Source organism: Stenella coeruleoalba (assembly GCF_951394435.1).
Source record: "Stenella coeruleoalba genome assembly, chromosome: 3".
Classification (NCBI taxonomy): domain Eukaryota; kingdom Metazoa; phylum Chordata; class Mammalia; order Artiodactyla; family Delphinidae; genus Stenella; species Stenella coeruleoalba.
Genome location: NC_137148.1, coordinates 105,060,370 through 105,087,488, shown reverse-complemented (window position 1 = coordinate 105,087,488; position 27,119 = coordinate 105,060,370). Strand labels below are relative to the sequence as shown.

General features: G+C 38.1%; 1 protein-coding gene across 2 annotated transcripts in view; it reads right to left on the bottom strand.

Annotated features, from left to right (window-relative positions):
- Window positions 1-11,895: 11,895 nt before the first annotated feature.
- Window positions 11,896-27,119, bottom strand: part of PRRC1 (proline rich coiled-coil 1) — a 43,655-nt gene continuing 28,431 nt past the window's right edge. For both annotated transcript variants that reach the window (XM_079916978.1, XM_079916979.1), the window contains one exon: window positions 11,896-14,844. In XM_079916978.1, coding sequence (XP_079773104.1) covers window positions 14,635-14,844 — 210 coding nt within the window. In that variant the 3' untranslated portion in view covers window positions 11,896-14,634. The remainder of the gene's footprint in view (window positions 14,845-27,119) is intronic.

The window sequence follows — 27,119 nt, the reverse complement described above, 5'->3', positions numbered from 1 at the left end:
AATTTAAAATGTTATAAAACACAAAGATCCCAAAAGACCAAATTAAAAAAAAAATACAACAAACAACAGACAAAAACCAAAAGCCAGAACCAACAACAGAATGAATCCAAACATAATAAAAATATTAGTAATAATTATGTTTCCCTGGGATCTCAGCTGTTAAGTGTCCTTGCATACACTGTGAGCCACAGCCCACCTCTGCCTCCCCAAGAGGCCCTCCTCTGCCTCTGGGCTGGTCTCTGGACATGCTGTGAGTCCTGTGGGGACCACTCAGACTCTGATCTTGCCCGGTTCCTGCATGTGTTGCCCCCAAAGTCCATAGCTACCTGAGCTAGACCATTTTCATTTGTGGGAACACTCATTGTCTACTCAGATAGTCCATAGATGCAGGGTCTACCTAGCTGATTGCGGGGATTTAATCTGCAGCTTGTGGGGCTGATAGAAAGATTTTTGATCCTCTTCCTTAGTCGCCCCTTCCCTGGGGTTCAGCTTTGGTTTTATCCCCACCTTTGCATGTGGTCCACCCACAGGAGTCTGGTCCTGAGGCTGCCTTGGAGCTCTTGGGTCTGCCCCATTGAGGACAGGGCACAGAGGTGATACGATTTCTTGGATCACAGGAGCCCTGGCAATGTCAAATGCACAGGGAAGCCAGCGGTCACAGGCACAAGAGATTTGGCCCTAGTGAGGTCCTTTTCTGGTGCCCACCAGAAGACGCATGAGGGCCAGCCCTGAGGGGGCTTTTTCTATTGCTCTGCAGCCAGCGCATGAGAGCCAGACCTGAGAGGGCTTCTTTTATTGTCCGTCAGCAGGCGCCGGCGTGTGGGGAGAGAGAGGCTACAATAGTGGCTCCTCCCCCTGTGTGTGACTAAGCAGCAGTGCCCTGCTTCCCTGCTGCAGATTTCCTCCCTCCCATCCCCTCAGTCCATCTCCCCACAGCCAATAGCAGTTCTCGCCCTGGGTCTGTTCTCTAATCCCCATGCTCCAGTTTCCAACCCCCTTGCACACCTGTGAACACAGTTCCCAGTCCGGGGCATATAGGGCTGTGGTATGGACTGTCTGTGTAGTTCTCACTCTGTTCCGTCTGCCACAGATCGGCCACTTCACCCACTTCCAACAGCATCAAATGCTTCCCTTCTGTCCCAGTCGATTTTCCCATCAGAGAGGGGGTTTCCCCAAATTCGAGAATCTCTCCTTTGCTTCAACTCCCCTGCCCTGGGGTGCACGTCCTGTCCTGCTTCCTCTCCTCCTCCTTCTCCCTTCTTTTTTCAGTCCTACTCAGTTACCCAGGGATCTTTATAATCCTTTCCAATGTCCAAGGTCATCTTCTAGTGTTCAGCTGGTGTTCTGTGAGAACTGTTGCAGCTGTAGATGTATTCCTGATGCATCCGTGGAGAGAGATGAACTCCACGCCCTCCTACTCCTCCGCCATCTTAACTCTGCCTCCAGGTTCTAAGAACATAAGATTTTGGAGGGGCACAATTCAGCCCCTAAAATTTCTGAAGATAACAAAACAAATATTAAGTTCAGTCTATTCTGCTACCATCCGCATTTCTTTAACAATTAGCGTAAACAAAATTGGGAAATGGGTCCATGTTGTCTGTGTAAACTAGAAGTCTTATTGGTTCATGGAAATAAGCAATAGCACCTAAATGTAAAATCACAAACAGAGATTGAAAAACGGAATCTCTGGAGTGTACTACACTGGTTTCCACTTAAGCAAATGTTTTTCTCTTTGGCTTAGATGAGACCCTTGCTCTGATTTGGAAGAGTTCATTGCATTGTCCTCCCTGACCATTCTGTATTTTTGTCCTTTTTCCAGAACTCAGCCTCCCCAACCCTTTATTAGTCCCCTCTCTTTCCATCAAGCTACCTCCACCATTTTTTAAATTAAGATATAATTGACATATATATTATAGATAATTGACACTTAATAAACATATGATTTCAGGTGTACAACATAATGATTAAAAACTTGTGTATATTGTGAAATGATTACCACAATAAGTCTAGCTAATATCCATTACCACAGAGCTAAATTTTCTTCTTGTGGTGAGAACAAAGATCTATTTTCTTAGTAATTGTGCACTGGTACAGTATTATGAACTATAGTCATCATGCTGTATATTAGGTCCCAAGTACTTACATATTATAACTGGAAGTTTTAACCTTTTACTTCACGCATTTCACCTGCTTCCCACCTCCCAACACTGGAAACCACCAATAAGTTCTCTTCATCTATGAGTTTGACTTCTTGGGGTAGTTTTTTTTTCAGATTCCATATGTAAATGAGAACATAAGGTATTTGTATTTCCCTGTACTTGACTTTCACTTAGCATAATACCCTCGAGGTCTATCTGTATTGTTGCAAATGAAAATATTTCATTTTGACTGAATAATTCTCCACTGTATATATATATACCACTTCCTCTTCATCAGTGGGCACTTAGGTTGCTTCCATGTCTTGGCAATTGTAAATAATGATGCGAAGAGTGTGAGGGTGCAGACAGCATTTCGCGTTAGTGTATTTGTTTCCTTTGGATAAATGCTCAGAAGTGGAACAGATGGATCCATGAAATAGTTCTATTTTTAAATTTGGGGGGAAACCTCTATACTGTTTGCCACAATGCCTACAGCAATTTGCATTCCATCTAAAGGGCACAAGGATTCCCTTCTCTCCACATCCTTGCCAACACTTGTTGATTTTTTTCCAGTTTTATTGAGATATAATTGACATACACCACTATATACATTTAAGGTGTACACTACTACAGTGGTTTGACTTACCTATATTGTGAAATGAACACTGCAGTAAATTTAGTTAGCATCCCTCATCTCATTAAGAAACAATAAAAAGAGGAAGCAAAAAAGAAAAAAAAACTGTTTCTTTTTCCTTATTACAACTCTTTAGGATATAATTTCTGAACAAGATATATATATATATATATATATATATATGGTATATATATACAGTGTTAACTATAATCACACTCCTGTACATCATATCCCTAGTACATATTTACCTTATAATGGAAGTTTGTCACTTTTGACCACTTAGATCCAGTTCCCCCTCCACTCAACCCCCTGTCTTTGGTAACCACAAATCACATCTCTTTATCTATGAGGAGTTTGGTGGTTACTATTGCTGTTGTGATGGTGGTGATGGTAGTTTTGTGGTTCCATATATAAGTGAGATCATACAGTATTTCTATTTCTCTGACTTGTATTATTTAGCCTAATATCCTCAAGGTCCATGCATGTTGCTGCAAATGGGAAGAGTTTCCTTCTATTTCAATAGAATACTTTTCCATTTGCGTATATACACCACATCTTCTTTATCCATTCATTCATCCATGGACGCTTCAGTTCCATGTCTTGGCTATTATAAATAATACTTCTATGAACATGGGGGTGCTATTGTAAACAGAATAATATTTTTCATTTCTTTTTTAGATAATCATTGTTAGTGCATGGACACATTATTGAATTTTGTATGTTAATTTTGGGTCCTGCCACTTAATTCAGGTGGATGATTAGATCTAAGAATTTTTTGAATTTTCTGTATGTAAAATACTGTCACCTGCAAATAGAGACTTGTTCTTCCTTTCCAATTCCGAGGACTTTTATTTCTTTCTGTACCCTTTTTTCTCTGGCTAGGACTCCCAATACTATGTTAAATACAAGTGGTGAGGGAGCATCCTTTTCTTGTGCCTGGTTTTAGAGGAAAAGCTTTCAGACTTTCACCACTGAGTATGATATTACATATGGACTTGCCATATATGGCCTTTATGTTGATGTGTGTTCCTTCTATATTGAATTTTCCAGTTTTTTTTTAATCATGAAGAGATGTTGACTTTTGTCGGTTTTTTTAGATGATCATGTGCTTTTTTTCCCTTCCAATTTATTAATGTATTGTAGCACATTGATTGCTTTTTGTGTATGCTGAACCATCCTAGCATCCCAGGGATAAATCCCAATGGATCATGGAGAATGATTCTTTTAATGTGCTGATGAATTCAGTTTGCTAGTATTTAAGTAAGCATTTTTGTACCTATATTCATTGGGGATATTGGCCTGTACATTTCTGGTAGCATCCCTGTCTGGCTTTGGTATCAGGGTAATGCTGGCCTAAAAACATGAGATTGGTAGTGTTCCTTCTAAGATCTTTTGGAAGAGTTTGAGGAGAATTGGCATTGCGTCTTCTTTCAATGTTAGGTAACATTCACCAGTAAAGACTTCTGGTCCTGGGCTTTTCTTCATTCAGAGGTTCTTCATTGCTGATTCAGTCTGCTTCCTGGTCTGTTTAGATGTTCTGTTTCTTCATGATTCTGTCTTGGTAGGTTGTATGTTTCTACAAATTTCTTCTTTTCTTCCAGATGGCCAGTTTGTTGGTATACAGTGGCTCATAGTAGCCTGTTAGGTTCCTTTGTATTTTTGTGGTATCAGTTGTAATGTCTCATTTTTCATTTCTAATTGTGTTGATTTGGATCCTCTCTCTTTTTTCCTTGGTTAGTCTAGCTAATGGTTTGTCAATTTTGCTTATCTTTTCAAAGAGCAAACTCTTAGTTTTGTTTATTCTTTCTATTGTTTTCTTGTTCTCTATTTCACTTATTTCTGCTGTAATCTTTATTATGTTTCCTCGTGCTAATTTTGGGCTCAGTTTATACTACTTTTTCTACTTCCTTAAGGCAGGAGTTAGGGTGTTTTTTTGAGATCTTTTGTTCTTAAAGTAGGCACTTATTGCTCTAAAATTCTCTGTTCAATCTGCTTTTGCTTTATCTCATAAATTTTGGTATGTTCTGTTCCTATTTCCATTTGTCTCTAGACATTTATTTCTCCTTTAATTTCTTCTTTGATCCCTTGGTTGCTCAGAAGAGTGTTCATATCTATGCATTTGTGAATCTTCCCATTTTCTTCCAGCTATTGATCTCTAGTTTCATACCATGGTAGTCAGAGAAGATAGCTGGTGTGATTTATTTCTTCTTAAATTTGCTAATGTGGTCTCACACATGATCTATCCCCAAAAATGTTTCATGATCGCTTGAGAAGGATGTGTATTCTGATGCTGTTGGATAGAATGTTCTATACATGTCTCCTAGGTAACTTTGGTCTCTAGTGTTGTTCAGATGCTCTCTTTGCTTATTGACTCACTGTCTGGATGACCTAAGCATTGTTGAGAATGGGGTATTAAACTCCCATTTATGATCAGGAGGTAGTTCTATTTTTAAACTTGGGGGGAACCTCGACAGTGTTTGCCACAGGGCCTTACAGCAATTTGCATTACCATCAACAGTGCACAGGTGTTCCTTCTCTCCACCTCCTGGCCAACATTTGTTAATTTTTTTCCAGTTTTATTGAGGTAAAATTGACATACACCACTGTGCACATTTAAGGTATACACCATTACAATGGTTGGACTTACCTATATTGTGAAATGAACACAACAGTAAATTTAGTTAGCATCCCTCATCTCATTAAGAAACAATTAAGAAGAGGAAGCAAAAAAGAAAAACATACTATTTTTTTTCTTATGATAACTCTTTAGGATATACTTTTCTTAACAAGTTTTATATATATCACCCAAATGTGTTATAGTCTCCTTCCTGTACAGTGTATCCCTAGTACATATTTATCTTATAACCAGAAGTTTGTCCCTTTTGACCACTTTGATCAAGCTCCCCCTTCCCCTAACCCCCATCTGTGGTTACCACAAATCTCATCTCCTTTTCTATGAGGAGTTTGGCAGTTGCCGTTGTTGTTCTGTGGTTCCATGTATAAGTGAGATCATACAGTATTTCTCTTTCTCTGACTTGTATAATTTAGCATAATGCCCACAAGGTCCCTCCATGTTGTTGGAAATGGCAAGATTTTTCTTCCTTTTAAATGGAGTAAAATTCCATTGGTATATACACCGCATCTTCTTTACGTATTCACCCGTCCGTGGATGCTTCCGTTTTTCCGTCTTGGCTATTATGAATCATGCTGCTGTGAACATAGGGGTGCTGTTGTGAATGGAATCATTTTCTCCATTTCTTCTTCGGATCATCATTGTTAGTGCATGGACACATCACTGAATTTTGTTTGTTAATTTTGTGTCCTGCCATTTAACTCAGGTGGATGATTAGATCGAAGAATTTTTCAGACTTTCTCTATATAAAATACTGTCATCTACAAATAGAGACAGTTGTCCTTCTTTCCAATTCCAAGGCCTTTTACTTCTGTCTATAGCCTTATTTCTCTGACTAGGACTTCCAATACTGTGTTAAATACAAGTGGTGAGGAAACATCCTTTTCTTGTGCTTGATTTTAGAAGAAAAGCTTTCATCCTTTCACCACTGTGTATGATATTACATATGGACTTGTCACATATGGCCTTTATGTTGAAGTGTGTTCCTTCTATACTGAATTTTCCAGAGGTTTTTTCTTTTTTAGTTTTCCAGTTTTTTTTAAAATCATGAACAGTTGTTGGATTTTTTCAGTTTTTTTAGATCATGTGCTTTTTTTCCCCTTCCATTCTATTAATGTAATATAGCATATTGACTTATTTTTGTGTATGCTGAACCGTCCTTGCATCCCAGGGATAAATCCCAATGGATCATGGTGAACGACCCTTTTAACATGCTGCTGAATTCAGTTTGCTCATATTTAATTAAGCAATTTTCAGCTATATTCATCGGGGATGTTGGCCTGTACATTTCTGGTAGCATCCCTGTCTGGCTTTGGTATCAGGGTAATGCTGGTCTCACAATATTAGTTTGGTAGCGTTCATTGTAAGATTTTTTGGAAGAGTTCAGTTAGAACTGGCATTGAGTCTTCTTTCAATGTTAGGTAACATTCACCAGTAGACCTGCTGATGTATAGCTATTCCTGCTGTTGTATTCTTTTTGGGTTTTTTTTTTTTTTTTGGCTACCATTTGCTTGAAATATCTTTTTCCATCTCTTTCCTCACAGTCTCCATGTGTCTTTAAAGCAAATATAAATCTCTTATTGGCAGCATATCATTTTTCCAAGTTTTTTATCCATTCAGCTATTTAATGTCTTTTGATTGGAGATTTAATCCACGTATGTTTAAAGTCATTATTGATTGGAAAGGACTTACTATTGCCATTTCCTTCATTTCTTCTTGCTGTGGTGTAGACTCATTCCTGGTTTCTTATCCTGTTGACTGTTTTTTTCTGATGTCTTTTGGAATCCGTATGCTTGACCTCTTTATCATGTTCTTTTGTGCAGTTACTATAGGTTTCTCCTTTTTGGTTACAATGAGTCTTACATAAAATATCTTAAAATTATAACAGCTTATTTTAAACTGGTAACAACTTAACTTTAATAGCACTCCTAAACTTTACACTTTCTCCTCCCCTCCACACTTTAGGTTATTGATGTTACAGTTTACATATTTTTTCTCTTCTGTTAATACTAACAAATTATTGTAGTAATTGTTATTTGAGTTATGATTATTGAGTTATTTTAACTTTTAACTTTTAAACTAGAGTTTAAGTGCATTAAGCACCTCCTTTTCATTGTTACAGAATCTAACTCTTTGACTATATACTTACCATTTCAGTTAGTTTTACACTACCTTCTTATTGTTTTATGACATTAATTGGCTGCATTTTACTTCCGTTCAGGGAACTCCCTTTAGCATTTCTTGTAAGCAGGTCTAGTGGTGACAAACTCCCTCCACTTATGTTTGTTTGGGAAAGTCTTTATCTTCTTCATTTCTGAAGGACAGTTTTATCAGGTGTAGAATTCTAGGTTGATCAGGTTTTTGATTTCAGTATTTTGAACATACCATCCCATTCTCTCTAGGCCTGAAATGTTTCTGTTGAGAAATCTGCCTGTTACCTTATGGGGATTCCCTTGTATGTAACTTCTCTTGCCATTCTCAAAATTTTCTTTAATTTCTACCAATTTAATGATAATGTGTTGTAGTGTAGCCTTATTCAGGTTCAACCTCTTTGAGGTCCTTTGTGACTCACAGATCTGGATGTCCATTTCTCTCCCCAGGTTTGGGAAGTTTTTGACCATTACTGCTTTAAATATAATTCCTGTCCCTTTCTCTTTTCCTTCTGAAATTTCCTTCTGCCATCATGCAGATATTGTTTCTTTTGATGGTGTCCCATAATTCCTGAAGGTTTTTTTCATTCCTTTCCCCCTCCCAACTCAATAATTTCAATGTCTTGCCTTCTAGATCACTGATTATTCTGCATGGTCAAGTCTGCTTATGAACCTCTCAATTTAATTGCTCAGTTCAGTTATAGTATTTTCCTGCTCTAAGATTTCTGGATTTTTTTTTAAATTTATTTATTTGTGTTTGGCTGCCTTGGGTCTTCGTTGCTGCACGTGGGCTTTCTTTAGTTGCATTGAGTGGGGGCTACTCTTTGTTGAGGTGTGCAGGCTTCTCATTACAGTGGCTTCTCTTGTTGTGGAGCATGGCCTCTAGGTGCACAGGCTTCAGTAATTGTGGCTCGTGGACTCTAGAGCGCAGGCTCAGTAGTTGTGGTGTGTGGGCTTAATTGCTCCGCGGCATGTGGGATCTTCCCAGACCAGGGCTCAAACCCATGTCCCCTGCACTGGCAGGCGGATTCTTAACCACTGCACCACCAGGGAAGCCCTGGATTGTTTTTAGTGGTTTTCATGTCTTTGTTGAACTTATTTGTTCATGCATTGTTTTGCTAACTTGGTTTAGCTGTCTGTGTGTTTTTGTAGTTCACTGAACTGCTTTGAGGGTTAATTTGAATTATTTGTCTGATTGTTCCTAGATCTTCATTTCTTTAGGGTTAACTTTTGGATCTGTATTAGTTTCCTTTGGTGGTGTCATGTTTACCTCCTTTTATGTGATCCTTGATTCCTTACATTAGTATCTGTGCATTTGAGTAAGTGGTCCTCTCTTCCAGACTTTACAGGTTCCCACTGTCAGAGAAAAGTTAATCACCGGTCAGCTCAGTCTGGGCTGCTGGGCATGTCTGCTGGTGATATTCTTGGGCAGGTGGTGCTTGCTATCTTGGTATATTTTTGGGTGTGACCGCTGCCAAGTTCTGAGGTTCAAGGGGTGGGTGCCACTGGCTGAAAACAGTTGCATAAAACTGCTGGCTTGATTCTCTGCTCAAGTGAGGCTAGAGGATGGGCTCTGCAGTTACCTGGGTTCTCTGGTCAGGCTTACTAGGCAGTCAGGATTGGGTACTATACACAGCAAAGGTGGACCTATGAATTAGCTTCCCTGCTCGGACTGATCTCAGGGCCTGCACAGCTTGTTTTCTGCAGACCCGAATCAGGTGACTATGTACTGAATTCCCTGGTCAGGTGGGGCCAATGGTTTTATTCTGCAAAAACCATGGGATGTGCTGTGTCAAGCTCTACGGCAAGCATGGCTGTTGGATGGGCTCTACAGCTTCCCTGTGCTCTAGTTAGGTTCCCTTTGGGTAGGCTGAATGCTGTATTCAGGAATTGGTGGGGCTGCAAATGTTCCCCTGTTGGGGCACAGTGGGAGACCCAACCGCAAGGCCAGTAAGGCTCTTTGCGGTCTTGACTCAAGTCATCCTGTGCCCCAAGTTCTCTGGCTGAACAGGGCCACTGGATTGCTCTACAGACTATCAACTCTGCCTACTGATCCTCTACTTGTGCTGCTGGGCTGTGCAGCTTCCAGGCATTCATGCCAGCCTTTCTGGTTAGGCAGGGCCAAGAGCTACACCCAACCTGCCAGCTGGCCTGTGGCTAAGCCCCCCTGCCTGGATTGGGGCAGAACAGGTTCCACAACTACTGAGGCTCTTCATTTGAGGGCCTGAATCAGATAGACATGGACCTGCCAAGTTCCTGGTCAGATTGCTCCACTGACTTGGTTCTGCAGATAAGCAAAGCTGCTCTTGGCACTTGGGCACTGCAGGTATGAACTCAATCTCTCAAGATCTGAATGCTGGTGATTTTAAGCCTCTCTGCCTTCTCCATCACAGTCAGATTCCCAGTGGTCAACCCCTGAAGATTCTCCTGCACCCTCCACTGGAGACCAGAATAGCAGCTCCCACAAAGCAACCCACAGTGCTGGGTGTCACCTGGCCTCTTTTTTTTTCCACGACAGGCTCACAGCAAGGTGCTGCTCCAGCCTGCGGCCGGGGGGGTGGTGGGGGGGGGACAGTGCAGTCAGTGTGTATCCACTCCTCTTAACCATCTAATGTGGTCTGTCTTGGTCTCTGTGGCACTGGGAGATGCTTAAGCCTCATCTCCATGGCCTGGAATTCCCTCAGTGGCAGCTTGTCCATGAATAGTTGTTAGCTGGCCTTCTTGTGAGAGGGAGCAAAGTCAGGAACAACCTATGTTGCTACCTTGGTGACATCACTCTCTCTACGATACCTTAGTATATGCAGAATGAGTCAGGATTTGTATTACAGCAGTGGTTTTCAAAGTGTGGTCCCTGAAGCAGCCATAAGTATTTTTACAGTATTTAAAAACGTATGTGGTCAGTACCCTGCTTGAAGACTAGCTTAACAATAATGACATCTCTGGCTTTTATCCTAAAAATACTAGAAGGTAAACCTAGTTTTTGGTTTCTCAATTTTGGGAGTTAGAATAACCAGTTATCACAAATATATTTTCATACCAGCAGCAAAGCCAAAGCAGCCCTCTCAAACTAAAATGAAAAGGCATAAAATAGTTTCCCTTAAACATAATATTGTAAAATTAAAAGTATACTAGGGCAAAGTCCTCATGCCACTATTTGAATTCAGTTAAATTCAAAAAATAATTATAAGTGATTTACCCATAACTTCCTGAAGGAAATATTCAGGACGTTTTGGAAGAGAATGGTTTACCAAGTTACACATTCCATTTGACTTCTATCTCTGTAACTTGTTTGCTGGGATGATCCTGGATAAGCAGCTTAATCTGATTTGGTTATGTCATCTATAAAAATAAGTGCCTACTCCATTGCCTAACTAACAATAGGTACTTATCACATAAATGTTAGCTTCTCTTCCCTTTCTTACTGCTTTGAATCCTTAAAATGAGTTCACTTTATGGATAGTTCCAAAGATTTCCTTCATCCTTAAATTTTTTAATTTCCTTGATAATGACCTTTGCCAATTTTGTTTCTGTTGCCATTTTTTCCCCTCTTCCAGTTAATTCTGAAACAAAGTATAAATTTAACAGGGCTTTTCCTGGGCCCTAAACCGCGTTTTTCTTGTCTATTGAAAACTATTAATAGTTTGTCTTTTGGCAAATAAATCCCCAAATCAATATCCTACTGTCATTTGGCATGTATCCCTTCCCCCACCAAAACAAAAGAGAAATCCCTCGTCTGGAGATCATAGGCTCAGAATAGCAAAGAGTAATGAGTAAATTTTTTTTTTTTTTTTTTTTTTTTTTTTTTACAAGAAAAGATACTCCTGCAGGTCAAGGGTAAATTAAACTCCCCACTGGAGAGGTTTCCTTATGAACACAGGCCTTAACTTCCTGCCTATTACTTTCAATGTATCCTCTCCCCCAAATATTCTGAGTTCTTTAACCTTGAAGTTAAACTCTGGTACACAGTCGACCCTTGAACAACACGGGTTTGCACTGTGTAGGTCCACTTATACACAGATTGTTTTTCAATAAATAAGCAGAACAGTATTACATAATCAGTGGTTCGATGATCTCTGATGTGGAATTATGGATATGGAGGGCTAACTGTAAAGTTGTACGTGGACTTGAGACTGTACAGAGTGTCAGCTCCCCTAAACCCTCATTGTTCAAGGGTCAACTGTATTTGAATGTTATAGTTCCACTTGAAAGACGGTGTTTGAAGCTGCTATTACATAATTCTTGGCATCCAGTAGCCAGTTGAGACAAAAAGGAATATGGGTCCTTCTAATATAATATGAATATGATTAGCATTTTAAAAAAATCACTTGGGATATAAGTCGAGGTATTTTTTATTTATGACATATGTACATACGTACAAAATTGGCTTTATCCAATACATCATCCTGCATAGTATCTTAAAAAACAATACCATATTCTGGGAGTAAAAATCTAAGTTTCTTAATTTATGTATAACCTAAGATCTTTTAGAACATCGAATATTACCAATTTGGCTTCACAGAACACAAATTCCTGTTTAGAATTTTTTCTAGCCAAGGAAAAAAATAAATTCAACAACATCTTAAATTAATTTAGCTGACCCTGAGTATATTACTAATTTGCATAACTTGAATTAATGTATATAATACACTTTCATCTGTACTGTTATCTACTTATATTTATCATACTACCATTTTGTCTATATCCATTCATCTCAATTTTCCACCTCATTAATCCTTGAGAGAAAGAACAAAGAATGGGGAAGTAATAATAAGAGATTCAGAGGAGAAAACTACAGGTATTAGCTCAAACTTTTCCACCCAGAAGTTTGGGGCCCAGCTCTAAGTCCAGGGTTACCTGATAAACTTAATAACAAGATGATATTGATCTGAGTAATCTGAGTACCTTCTGTCAATTGAGGCTGATGTAAAATTACTCTTCCTGCATTTCTTCCTGTTCTCTTTCACAACACTTAATTAAAAAGTATACAAACTGAGCTTCCCTGGTGGTGCAGTGGTTGAGAGTCTGCCTGCCGATGCAGGGGACACGGGTTCGTGCCCCGGTCTGGGAGGATCCCACGTGCCACGGAGCGGCTGGGCCCGTGGGCCATGGCCGCTGAGGCTTGCGCATCCGGAGCCTGTGCTGCGCAACGGGAGAGGCCACAACGGTGAGAGGCCCACGTACCGCAAAAAAAAAAAAAAAAAAAAGTATACAACTTATCAAATTCAGTAAGTAGTTCTGGGAGCACTTCAAAAGAAAAGAAAACATGACCAAAATAGTAGTGGCAAAGAACTGTGTTAAAGATAGGTTGTCCCAAGATGCTTGAAGGTAAAACTCCCCAGCTCAACTCTCCCAAAAAATGCTAGTGCAAGAATTATAAGGAAACAAGCAAGAAAAGGACAGGGCAGCTGGATGATTGGTGAAGGGAGCCGTGGCCTTAGGTTGATGACCAGCATATCTCATGCCAAAATACCAACAGTAAAAGACCTCCTGGCTCATGCTGCCCTGGTGTGTGAGAGGTAATGAGTTACTTTTCTTGCCCCTTGTACAAGAGGGAAATCCAAGAATGAAAAAGTAAACAAGAGGCTGGGAAAGTTGACTGTGGAGTCAGTCATGCACTGATGCCTACATCTCTCTTCTTTCTCTCATTACTTTTAATGACACAGAAGACTGAATGACAACTATACAGTGCACAGAAATTAACACATAACACAGATGGAAAATTAGTACTTAATCTTCTCATCCTCAGGTAAAAAAAATAGAAATCAAACAAGTGCTTGAAATATTAATACAAAGCAAACATTACATGAAATGACAGCACAGGATAACAGCTTCAATACCTTAAAAGATTTTATAAGATTGTGCTGATTCTTTTACATCTAAAGAATTATATAGAAGAGTAAATAAAAATTAAATTATGTTTATATAAGAAACTATCTTCAAAAAGTTATTTGAACTTTCATATATAGAGTTCAAAAGTATATGATGAACTATTTTTGATTTGTATAAATCCCAAAATGGTAAAATATATTATCTGGGGGAAAAAGAAGCTTTCATTAAATACAAACATAATGGACTAAATAAACCAGGTTCACTATAAAATAGTTTCTTGGAAAACTTCCATAAAAAGTAAAGGCAGAATGGCACGAAGTTAGAAAAGCTGTGTTTAAGGCAAACTAAATAAGTAACCTTAAAGTAAGTCATATGATCCCATAAACAAGAAAGTAATTTCCTCTCAAAAATTTCTCTATTACAGTTGGAGAAATGAATTAAAGCAGAAATAATGGCTGTTGTCAGAGTTACTTGGAAGCACTGAATACCATTACGCAAAAAAACCCAAATGCTTCTAATTTAAATATGCTTGACTCACTTGCCCCTTAGTTGTCATAGAGCAATGAAAAAAATAAAATGCATTATCCCAGTGTTCATCGTACAGTATGAATGTGAAATGCTGAAACATTAAAAAAAAAAAAAGAATTTTTCAGGCTATGCGTATAACATGATAACCAAAAAGAAAATGATCGATTCTGTTATTCTGGCCTATGTTAAAAATATGCATAGACAAGTGCACCATCTCCCTACAAGTAGGTGTGTTAGAGTCTCTTGTTGAGCACATGGCTTAGCATCAGACCTGTGATCACATGGACACGTGAAAAGCTTCCAAGACGGACAGGGAATAGATTAATCATGAATTAAAAGAAACAATGCTTTTAAACAGTGTTCGGTAAACATGTTCTTTAGTCAACTATTTCTTAAAAAACAAAATAATCAAGTACATATCATTAAGTTAAATATCTTAGCACATGAATTTGCACCTTATAAATCTGGTGTATCAAACTGTCCTATAAAAATATTTATATATTTTTTGAGAACTATGGTACGTGCAATTATATAATCAGAAAAAGGATCTGTTTCTTTTCATCTACTGGAATGACACCATGCCTTTCTAAGAAAAAAACTGCAGCCTACAGGAAAATGATCAAAACAGCTGGACTGACTGAAGTTGTCCAGTTTAAGAAGGGACTGTCTCTTCTCCACCAGCAGCTCAAAGTTAGCAAGTGTCAGTATCCCAGGCCAGCCTTCTCACATGGTCCCGGGGGACAGGCGCTGTTTATACATGCCTGCTACTGCTTTGGCTGCACTGTAGATCATCTGCCGACGAGACATGCCAGTGAAAGTCATATGCCAATCAGTCCGGCTGACATTGAGTAAGCTCTTCTCCAGGACTTCGCCCACTGTCACCAAAAGGCCCGACCACCTCAGACTGTAGTCCTGGGGAGTTAGACTTTGAGCCTAAGGAAAAAAGAAATCGATATTTTAATACATTAAAAAACATCACTGGAAGTAGTTATGTCATAAGTGACATTTCAAAGTCTCTCAGGTTACTTCTCATAGAGATTATGACAGACCCTGAGAAACACGGCTATGCTGCTAAATGTATGAAGTTACAAGGCTACAAAAAAAACACAAAACAATATTGCACACATGGACTTGATTTACAATGTCCACACTAAGCTCATTTTGTTGTTTAAATACAATCTAAGTCTTAAAGCTAATGACTCTATCTAACAGAGCTCAGTGTCAGAGGGCCTAAGTGTCAGTTCTATATTCAGTGTCACTTTAGGTTAATAAGATTAGTGCTAAAATAGAAATGTTATTTTATCTTTTTACAGTAATAAAATTCCTTACAATTACAAGAAAGAGAGATAATACTGCATATATTAAGGCTTCAACCCTATCAGAAAAGAATTGTTAAATTAATCTGCAGAAGAGTATTCCTGGAAACTTCATTTATGTGTGAATAAGTTAGTACCAATATATATCAAATAACATCCAGTCCAGGAGAGAGCATCAACCACTGTTACATCACTTGTACTTGACCCAGCCTACATCTGCTCCATGGCAATCATTTATTCACCTACACAGGAATGAAAAAATAAACCCACTGCCTGATATCCAAGAATGATAGTTTTTTGGCTTTAGGGTGGTAAGTATAGTCCAGAGGAGTATACCCATATGTAGAAAGGATCCATGCAGTGATTCCCAAATGTGCTATATATTACAATCGCCTGAGATGCATTTTTTTTTTTTTTTTTAACAAAACCACTTTTCATGCTCCACCTAAGGCCAATGAATTGGAAACTCACAGATGGTTCCAAGAGAAAGAGCACAATACTTATAAAATAGTTTCTGAGAAATTTTGCTGGGGAGCCTGCTCTGTCTTCCCTTCCACAGGGTACACTGCACTATCAGTATTCTACTATGTTTTAAAGAGAGATAGTAGATAAACCACTATGGTCCTCAGAACTGTGTTTCTCAAATGCGATGTGCACATGAAGCATCTGGGGAGCTTCTAAAGTTGCAGATCCTAATCCCATAGCCTTAGGTTAGGGCCCAAGAGTACTTTTTTTTTTAAGACTAAATGGGCAATGCACAAATCCTTTTTTTCCACTTTTGAGATAAAACTGACATATATCACTATTTAAGTTTAAGATGTACACCACAATGGCTTCACTTACATTTATTGTGAAATGATTACCATGATAATCACCCCATATTTAGATACAGTAAAAAGAAGCAAAAAAAAAAACCTTTTTCTTTATGACAAGACCTCTTAAGATCTACTCTCTTAACAACTTTCATATAGCATACAATAGCGTTAACTACAGTCACCATCCTATACATCGTATCCTCAGTACTTATTTCTCCCGTAACTGGAAGTCTGTACCTTATGACCACCTTTCTCCTACCACCCTTCCTCAAGCGTGCATTTTTAACAAGTTCCCAGGTGATGATTATGATGCTAGGCCTAGGATCATACTTTTGAGGATCAAAATACTTGACATTATCAGCTAACATCTAGAAACTGGGTTTTTAATTGGGGGAGGAGGGATCATTTACATTTGTTTAACCAGCATAAACTGTATAAAAATTTTTCCTGATTTTCACTAATATATTGATATATGCTGATTATAATCCCCTTAAGGGCTGATTTCTAGTCTCTTAAATTCTCTTTAAAAATTTCAACTACAAGGGAACATAGAATTGAACATCTTGCAGTGGATAAAACAAGAAACAGCGTAGAACTGAAGAGCAAGGACAAGAGGAAGGAATCTCAATACCTATACTTTTGTATCTCAACTTTGTACCTTGTGAAAGAGATGAAATGACAGCAGAAATGGCAAAACAAAAAGCAAACGACACTCTTTGAATACCACTGTTCACAGTTAACCACATTAAGAGCCTGTGTGTACTTTTCCAGGCCTTTTTGTCCTATTCATTTATATACATTTTAAAGTATATATGGGTATACAGTATATATATATAGTATATAGTATATATATAGTATAAAGTATATATATTATATATGGGTATATGTGTGTGTGTATATATATGGATACTACATGCAGTTTATTTTCACTTAGCAATGTCACAGACAAATTTGAATATTAGTATATATAGTTTTATTAGTATATATACTTTTGATGCTTTGTTCCTTGAGCATAATGTCTGTTTCTTTCCAATATATATTTTTAAAACAATAAAAATTGTCCTTGCAGTGATCAGACATCTAGCAAAAGAGTCACCAACATTTTCTGAAAAGGGTCACGTAGTAAATATCTTAGGCTTTGTGGGCCAGACAGTCTCTATAGCAACTACTCAATTCTCCTGCTGTAGCAAAAAAGCAGCTGTAAACAGTATGTAAACAAACGGGCCCAGGTATGTTCTTTACAAAAAAACACTTCTTTACAAAAACAGGGGTCAGGCCAGATTTGGCTGTAAGACTTTTTTCTTTTTTTTTTTTTTTGTGCTAGTCCCTGATTTCAAGCAATGTAAGAATGACAGTGACAGAAGCAGCCTTACAATTACAAGGTTCCTAATGTTTTAGCATTAGATCTGATTTTTGCTTTGACTTTCCAGTATACACATACCCTTCTAATCCTAATTAGCTAAGAGTTATTAGCACGGTTGTAATTTCTTTTTTTTTCTTTTTAATTTTTATTGGAGTGTAATTGATTTACAATGTTGTGTTAGTTTCAGGTGTACAGTGAAGTCAATCAGTTATACATGTATCCACTCTTTTTTAGATTCCTTTCCATTATAGGCCATTAGAGAGTACTGAATAGAGTTCCCTGTGGTATACAGTAGGTTCTTATTAGTTATCTATTTCATATATAGTAGTGTTTATATGTCAATCCCAATCTCCCAATTTATCCCTTCCCCCCTAGCCACCCCTTGGTAACCATAAGTTTGTTTTCTACATCTGTGACTCTGTTTCTGTTGTAAGTATGTTCGTTTGTACCCTTTTTGTATATTCCACATATAAGCTATATCATATGATATTTTTCTTTCTCTGTCTTACTTAGTATGACAATCTCTAGGTCCATCCATGTTGCTGCAAATGGCATTATTTTGATCTTTTTTATGGCTGCATAATATTCCATTGTACATGTACCACATCTTCTTTATCCATTCATCTATCAATGGACATTTAGGTTGCTTCCATGTCCTGGCTATTAGAAATAGTGCTGTAATGAACATTGAGGTGCATGTATCTTTTCAAATTATGGTTTGCTTCCGGATATATGCCCAAGAGTGGATTGCTGGATCATATATTAACTCTATTTTTAGTTTTTTAAGGAACCTCAACACTATTCTCCATGTGGCTGTACTAATTTACATTCCCACCAACAGTGTAGGAGGGTTCCCTTTTCTCCACACCCTCTCCAGCATTTATTATTTGCAGACTTTTTGATGATGGCCATTCTGACTGGTGTGAGGTGGATCCTCACTGTAGTTTTGATTTGCATCTCTCTAATGATTAATGATGTTGGGCATCTATTCATGTGCTTTTTACCCATCTGTATGTCTTCTTTGGAAAAATGTCTATTTGGGTCTTCTGCCCATTTTTTTTTTTTTTGGGTTGTTTGTTTGTTTTTTATATTGAGCTGCATGAGCTGTCTGTATATTTTGGAGATTAATCTCCTGTTTGTCACTTCCTTTGCAAATATTTTCTCCCATTCTATGGGTTGTCTTTTCATTTTGTTTATGGTTTCCTTTGCTGTGCAAAAGCTTTTAAGTTTACTTAGGTCCCATTTGTTTAGTTTTGTTTTTATTTTCATTACTCTAGGAGGTGGATCCAAAAAGATATTGCTGCAACTTATGTCAAAGAGTGTTCTGCCTATGTTTTCTTTTAAGAGTTCTATAGTACCCAGTCTTACATTTAGCTCTTTAATCATTTTGAGTTTATTTTTGTTAGAGAATGTTCTAATTTCATTCTTTTATATGTAGCTGTCTAGTTTTTCCAGCACCACTTATTGAAGAGACTATCTTTTCTCCATTGTATAGTCTTGACTCTTTTTTTTTTTACATCTTTATTGGAGTATAATTGCTTTCCAATGGTGTGTTAGTTTCTGCTTTATAACAGTGAATCAGCTATACATAAACATATATCACCATATCTCTTCCCTCTTACAACTCCCTCCCTCCCACCCTACCTATCCCACCCCTCTAGGTGGTCACAAAGCACTGAGCTGATCTCCCTGTGCCATGCAGCTGCTTCCCACTAGCTATCGGTTTTACATTTGGTAGTGTATATATGTCCATGCCACTCTCTCACTTTGTCAGCTGCTTCATTTACAAATACCTTCTCGCATTCTGAGGGCTGTCTATTCATTTTGTTTATGGTTTCCTTTGCTGTGCAAAAGCTTTTAAGTTTAATTAGGTCCCATTTGTTTATTTTTTATTTTATTTCCATTACTCTAGGAGGTGGATTGAAAAAGATCTTGCTGTGATTTATGTCAAAGAGTGTTCTGCCTGTTTTCCTCTAAGAGTTTTATAGTATACGGTCTTACATTTAGGTCTTTAATCCATTTTGAGTTTATTTTTGTGTATGGTGTTAGAGAATGTTCTAATTTCATTCTTTTACATGTAGCTGTCCAGTTTTCCCAGCACCACTTACTGAAGAGACTGTCTTCTCCATTGTATATCCTTGCCTCCTTTGTCATAGATTAGTTGACCATAGGTGCATGGGTTTATCTCTGGGCTTTCTATCCTGTTCCATTGATCTATATTTCTGTTTTTGTGCCAGTACCATACTGTCTTGATTACTGTAGCTTTCTAGTATAGTCTGAAGTCAGACAGCCTGATTCCCAGCTCCGTTTTTCTTTCTCGAGGTTGCTTTGGCTATTTGGGGTCTTTTGTGTTTCCACACAAATTGTAAATTTTTTTGTTCTAATTCTGTGAAAAATGCCATTGGTAATTTGATAGAGATTGCATTAAATCTGTAGATTGCTTTGTATAGTATAGTCATTTTCACAATATTGATTCTTCCAATCCAAGAACATGGTATATCTCTCCACCTGGTCATGTAATCTTTGATTTCTTTCATCAGTATCTTACAGTTTTCTGAGTACAGGTCTTTTACCTCATTAGGTAGGTTTATTCCTAGGTATTTTATTCTTTTTGATGCGATGGTAAATGGGGTTGTTTCCTTAATTTCTCTTTCTGACCTTTCATTGTTAGTGTATAGGGATACAAGAGATTTCTGTGTATTAATTTTGTATCCTGCATCTTTACCAAATTCATTGATTAGCTCTAGTAGTTTTCTGGTGGCATCTTTAGGATTTTCTATGTATAGTATCATGTCATCTGCAAACAGTGACAGTTTTACTTCTTCTCTTCCAATTTGGATTCCTTTGGATTCCTTTTATTTCTTTTACTTCTCTGATTGCTGTGGCTAGGACTTCCAAAACTATGTTGAATAACAGTCATGAGAATGGACATCCTTGTCTTGTTCCTGATCTTAGAGGAAATGCTTTCAGTTTTTCACCGTTGAGAACAGTGTTTGCTGTGGGTTTGTTGTATATGGCCTTTATTATGTTGAGGTAGGTTCCCTCTATGCCCACTTTCTGGAGTTTTTATCATAAGCAGGTGTTAAATTTTGTCAAAAGCTTTTTCTGCATCTATTGAGATGATCATATGTTTTTTATTCTTCAGCTTGTTAATGTGGTGTATCACACTGATTTGTGGAAATTGAAAAAACCTTGCATCCCTGGATAAATCCCACTTGATCATGGTGTATGATCCTTTTAATGTGTTGTTTGATTCTGTTTCCTAGTATTTTGTTTAGGATATTTGTGTCTATGTTCATCACTGATATCGGCCTGTAATTTTCTTTTTTTTGTGATAACTTTGTCTGGTTTTGGTAGCAGGGTGATGGTGACCTTGTAGAATGAGCTTAGGAGTGTTCTTTCCTCTGCAATTTTTTGGAAGAGTTTCAGAAGGGTAGGTGTCAACTCTTCTCTGAATGTTTGATAGAATTCACCTGTGAAGCCATCTGGTCCTGGCCTTTTGTTTGCTATTAGATTTTCAATCACAGTTTCAACTTCAGTACTTGTGAGTCATATTTTCTATTTCTTCCTGGTTCAGTCTTGGAAGGCTATACCTTTCTTATCTGTCCATTTTTTCTAGGTTGTCCATCTTATTGGCATATAGTTGCTTGTAGTAGTCTCTTATGATCCTCTATATTTCTGTAGCATCTGTTGTAACTTCTTTTTCATTTCTAATTTTATTGATTTGCACCCTCCCCTTTTTTTCTTGATGAGTCTGGCTAAAGATTTATCAATTTTGTTTATCTTTTCAAAGAACCAGCTTTTAGTTTCATTGATCTTTTCTATTTTTTCTTCATCTCTATTTTATTGGGTTAGCCAAAAAGTTCTTTCAGTTTTAAGTAAAAATAAGACACAGTTTTTCATTTTCACCAAGAATTTTATTGAACAATGTATTTACTAACCGAATGAACTTTTTGGCCAACCCAATACTTATTTTTGCTCTGATCTTTATGATTTATTTCCTTTTGCTAATTTAGGGTTTTTTTTTTTTTTTTGGTTGTTCTTCTTTCTCTAGTTGCCCAACAAGGTGGAAATTTTAAAAAGTTATGAAGACATAGGTGAATAAAGTAAATTTTGATTGGGATGAAACAGAGGAAACAGGAGATTCACAGAACTTATCCCAGCAGGGTGGAAATCTTCAGATGGCCATTAAGAAACAGGATGAATAAAACAGACATAGGTGGGATTAAAACAGGTTTTAACACAGCACTACCAAAGGTTGAGTGGGACTCCCTGCTGGTTCCCCAACACTGAAGGGCCCCAAATAAGTCTGCTCTATTTATCCTAGTTAGGAGAAATTTTAAAAGTCTGAAGGTAGAAATGACAATGAGAAATTTAAGCAGCAATCAATTGGGGCAGTGACTAGGCAGATTAATCAAGATAAAGACTGACAAATGGGCCAAAACCCCTTGGCTCAATCCCTAGCTGGGGACCCAAAGACTTTTGTACAAGAGTGAGTAAAATGGTCAGGAGTGGAGAAGAGAAGTTTCCCTTGAGCTGTGTTACCAAAGTCCACTAGTGAAGGCCTGATGTGTGCTACAATTAGACTGAAAGAAAGTAAAAATGTAATGGTTGATAGGATTATGAAAGTTGACACTTCCCCTACCTAGTATTACAAAACCAAAACCCACTGATGAAGTCTCAATGGGGGCTACACTGAGGAACATAAGTGATGATGGAATTACAGTATAAGTTTGTAGGAGACTTGGTGTGTTTGAACTGGTTTCATGTGAAGTGATGGTGTTTTTTTTCACCTGATTATATTTTGGGGATGGACACTGTATCTCACTGGGGAACGTTTCCCTTATCTAGTATTGTAAAACAGAAGGGATGGAAAGCCACCCTTCAAGCATTATTAACTGGACATGCTCTATGGAACCAGTAAGATTGTCTGAGCCTGCAGTGTGGAATAGAAGTTGGAGTGCTGGTAGGGACAAAACTCTCTGCGCCACAGCCCTATGTGGAACGTAGACTGAGGCTTATGGCAAAAATCTGTGAGTGCCTCCCAGCAATGACTACTTGAACTTCGAACTACAGAATTTCCATTTGAGGCATGTTTACTACCTAGCCACTGGACATTATTAATTGAAGCTACTCATATGACTAAAGGGCATAAAATGATACTGAAATGCGAAATACCCAAAATGTCTGGGATGATGGAGAAACACCCTAATAGGGATGGCAGTGCCCGGAAGAGTTCCACCATAATGGAAACGGTTTATACAGGAACATGCTGTCTGGGGAATACAGGGAGGAGACTAACAAGCTCGGTGTCTCTTTTCCTCTAGGACAGATTTTGGAGTCACCCGAGAAGCTGCCGGAACCGACTGCCATGTAGACAGTGCCCTATGAACAGCTCTTAACTGACCAACCAAGAGCTGCTTGGTTTATGGGTAGCAGTTCCAAGGTGGATGGATAACATACTATTTGGAAGTCCACTGCTCTGACTGAGGAAGGTAAAAACAAATCAGACAGGCAAGGCTGAACTGCATGCTGTTTTCCCAGCAGTGATGAAAGAATTGAACAGTGATATAATCTCCTATCTTCTGGTTTTTCCTGAGTCATGGGCAGTGGTCAATGGCCTGGCCATATGGTCAGGCAGGAGGGCAATGGAAACCTGGCCTATTAGAAGGATGCCCATATGGGACACACAACCCTGTGGAAATCACTGTGGGAACTAGAGGGATGCATTAAACTAGAACATGTTGATGCCCATCAGAAGAACTCCTTTCCAGGCTTGGAAGGTGAATGGAATCAACAATCAGATATCCCCCTGCTCTCTCTCAAGACGGCCACCTGGGTCCATGAAGTGAGTGAATATGGGGTTAGTGCAGCAATGCAGAGATGGGTTGAATCTAGACCCATTCTTCCTGTACACTCTGAGTCACAAAATGCCAATAAAAACTGTTCTGTCGACCAGCAAAAAAGACAGAGACTGCAGATGGCTATGTGGCAGATTTCCTGTTAGGAAGGCCCTGAACATAGCAAGTTAGTTGGTAGCCCTGGGGGACTACAAACGGTTCTTTACAGGTAGAGACAGTGACTCTAGGTGGGGCTTTTCTTACCCAGTGGTAGAGGCAAATGCTCAGTTTCTGGTTCAGCACTCTATGTTGTTGTTGTTGTTGTTTTTAACACCTTTATTGTAACTATGTTTTTAATCTTTGTTACAACTCCTAAGGGCCTTTAGGGCAAGATGTGCCTTCACTCCATCTGAAAAAATGGGGCTAACAGTGATTGCTGCTATATGGGCTGGTGGTAAAGACAGCCCACCTGTTCTGCACCTATGTAACCTTAACTTATCTGAATAGAAGTGGATGAGGGGGAGGCATCTGCTAGCCTAGTATTGCTGTCTGTAATCTAGACCAGCACAGTTGCTGAACCTAATGTCCCTTCCAAAGGTGGAGAAGTTTGGATATGAATGGAGAAAAGGGAAAGAAAAAAAAAAGGCTCAGAGCAAGAGATGATACCATCTCTTAGCTCTATTATACTACATGCCTGAAAGGGTGAAGCCATATAGTGTATCTCTGACACCCCTCCTGCTGTTTTTTTAAATTGAAGTATAGTTGGTTTACAATGTTGGGTTAGTTTCAGGTATACAGCAAAATGATTCATTTATACATATGTATGTACAGATCTATTCTTTTTCGGGTTCTTTTTCATTATAGACTACTACGAGATATTGAATACTGTATAGCACAGGAAACTGTAAGTCCTTGTTATCTACTTTTTATATAGTAGTGTGTATTTGTTAACCCCAAACTCCTGATTTATCTCCTTGCCCCACGCCGCCACTATCCCCTTTGGTAACCAAAGTTTGCTTTCTATGTCTCTGAGTCTATTTCTGTTTTCTAAATAAGTTCATTTGTACCATTTTTTTTTTTTACATATAAGTGATATGTATTTGTCTTTCTGTCTGACTTACTTAGTATGATAATCTCTAGATCCATCCATGTTGCTGCAAAATGACATTATTTCATTCTTTTTAATGGCTGAGCAATATTCCGTTGTATGTATGTACACCACATCTTCTTTATCCAGTCATCTGTTGATGAACATTTAGGTTGATTCCATGTCTTGGCAATTGTAAATAGTGCTGCTGTGAACATAGGGGTGTACGTATCTTTTCAAATTAGAGTTTTTGCCTCTTCTAGGTATATGCCCAGGAGTTGGATTGCAGGATCATATGATAGCTCTATTTTTAGTTTTTTTATGGACCCTCTATACTGTTCTCCATACATTCCCACCAACAGTGCAGGAGGATTTCCTTTTCTCCACACCCTCTCCAGCATTTATTATTTGTATACTTCTTGATGATGGCCATTCTGACTGGTGGGAGGTGATAACCTCATTGTGGTTTTGATTTGCATTTCTCTAATAATTATTGACGTTGAGCATCTTTTCATGTGCCTGTTGGTCATCTGTATGTCTTCTTTGAAGAAAAGTCTCTGGATCTTCTGCCCATTTTTTGATTGGGTTGTTTTTTTGTAGTAGAGTTTTATGAGCTGTTTGTATATTTTGGAGATTAATCCCTGTTGGTTGCTTCCTTTGCAAATGTTTTCTCCCATTCTGCTGGTTGTCTTTTCATTTTGTTCACGGTTTCCTTTGCTGTGCAAAAGCTTTTAAGGTTTAATTAGGTCCCATTTGTTTATTTTTGCTTTTATTTCCATTACTCTGGGAGACGTATCCAAAAAATATTGCTGTGATTTATGTCAGAGTCTTCTGCCTATGTGTTCCTCTAAAAGTTTTATAGTATCCAGTGTTACATTTAGGTCTTTAATCCACGTTTGAGTTTATTTTTGTACATGATGTTAGAGAATGTTCTAATTTCATTCTTTTACATGTAGCTGTCTACTTTTTCCAGCACCACTTATTGAAGAGACTATCTTTTCTCCATTGTATATCCTTATCTCCTTTGCTGTAGATAAACCGACACACCTGTGGTCAATTAATTTCCAGACTTTCTACCCTGTTACATTAAATCTGTGTATTTGTTGCCAGTACCATACTGTTTTTGATGACTGTAGCTTTGTGGCATAGTCTGAAGTCAGGGAGTGTGATTCCTCCAGCTTCATTCTTCTTAAGATTGTTTTGGCTATTAGGGGTCTTTTGGTTTCCAGCCAAATTTTAAAATTATTTGTTCTAGTTCTGTGAAAAATGCCATTGGTAATTTGATAGGGACTACACTGAATCTGTAGATTGCCTTAGGTAGTATGGTCATTTTAACAATATTGATTCTTCTATCCAAAACCATGGTATCTTTCCATTTGTGTCATCTTCAATTTCTTTCATCAGTCTTAAACAGTTTTTGGAGTACAGGTCTTTTGCCTCCCTACATAGGTTGATCCCTAGGTATCTTATTCATTTTGATGTGAATGGTAAATGGGATTGCTTCATTAATTTCTTCCTTAATTTCTCTTTCTGAGAACTTAAGAAAACAATTTTCCACTCCTGCTTTTGAAACCTGCATACCCATGTGCCCTCATGCTGGGAGACTTTCTCATGATATGACAATGTACTAAATAGTTATTAATGACAAACTGGGATGCCAGGTATCATTTAACATTTATGACTGTTTTACTATAAGGGATACATGTTCAAAGATCAGGGAGTGGATTGTGATATTCTGATTTATAAAGTATAAAGGACAGGGTTTAGACAGTTTCTTGGTTGGTGAAGGTGTGGAGATCTGGAGAGAGTGGAGCACTAGGAGAGGGTATGGAAGCTCCACCTCCTTTCTCCATAGCTTGCCCTATGCATCTCTTCCATCTGGCTGCTGCTGACTTATATCCTTTTATAATAAACCTGTGATCTAGGGTGAAGTGGGTTTCCTGCATTCTGTGAGCTACTCTAGCAAATGAGAATCTCTGATTTCCTCTGATATACAGCCAGTCAGTCAGAAGTTCAGGTAACAACCTGGACTTGTGATTGATAGGTGTCTGGAAAGGAGGGGTGCAGGCAGTCTTGTCGGACTGAGCCCTTAACCTGTGGGATAGGTGTCAGAATTGAGTTGAATTATAGGATATCCACACGATATCCAGCTGTTCCTAAGAACTGCTAGGTGGCATGGGGAAAACTACACCCCCACACACACTTTAATGTTCTAATAAATACATTTCAAACTTTTATTACTTTTACTGTTTACTTAAGTGATACTGACTGTATTATAATTTATTTTTTCGTTAGGTTACAAGCTAGTCTCACAGAATAAAATGGAAAACTTTCTACCTCTATGCACGAGAATCACGTATTACGTATTCTTTGAATACCTTGTAGACCTCACAACACCATTAAAACTCAGTGATTTTTTTGGAGCTAGATGAAACTCTTGCATCAAAAGGCTTCACTAAGATAATTAGGTTAAATCATATGAAACTGCCAAAATGTGACTGGTTTTGATCAACCTAATGGTTATAAACTGCCATTGTTGATTCAAGAATATTTTCCTAGAAAATCAACCGTTTTCTGTAATTTTTCTAAATTATTGTATAATAGCGTACAATCTTTTAATCACCTTCACATTGGAGTGAGTTTAATAGTACCATGTATAAAAATGTCTTCAACTTCTGAAGAGAAAACTTCTGAAGAGAAATTTTGGTAAAATCCTATGGTGTAAGTAAGTAAAGGTTCAATAAACTTAAAAATTCCAAGCATAAATTCTTATTCCCCATCTAACCT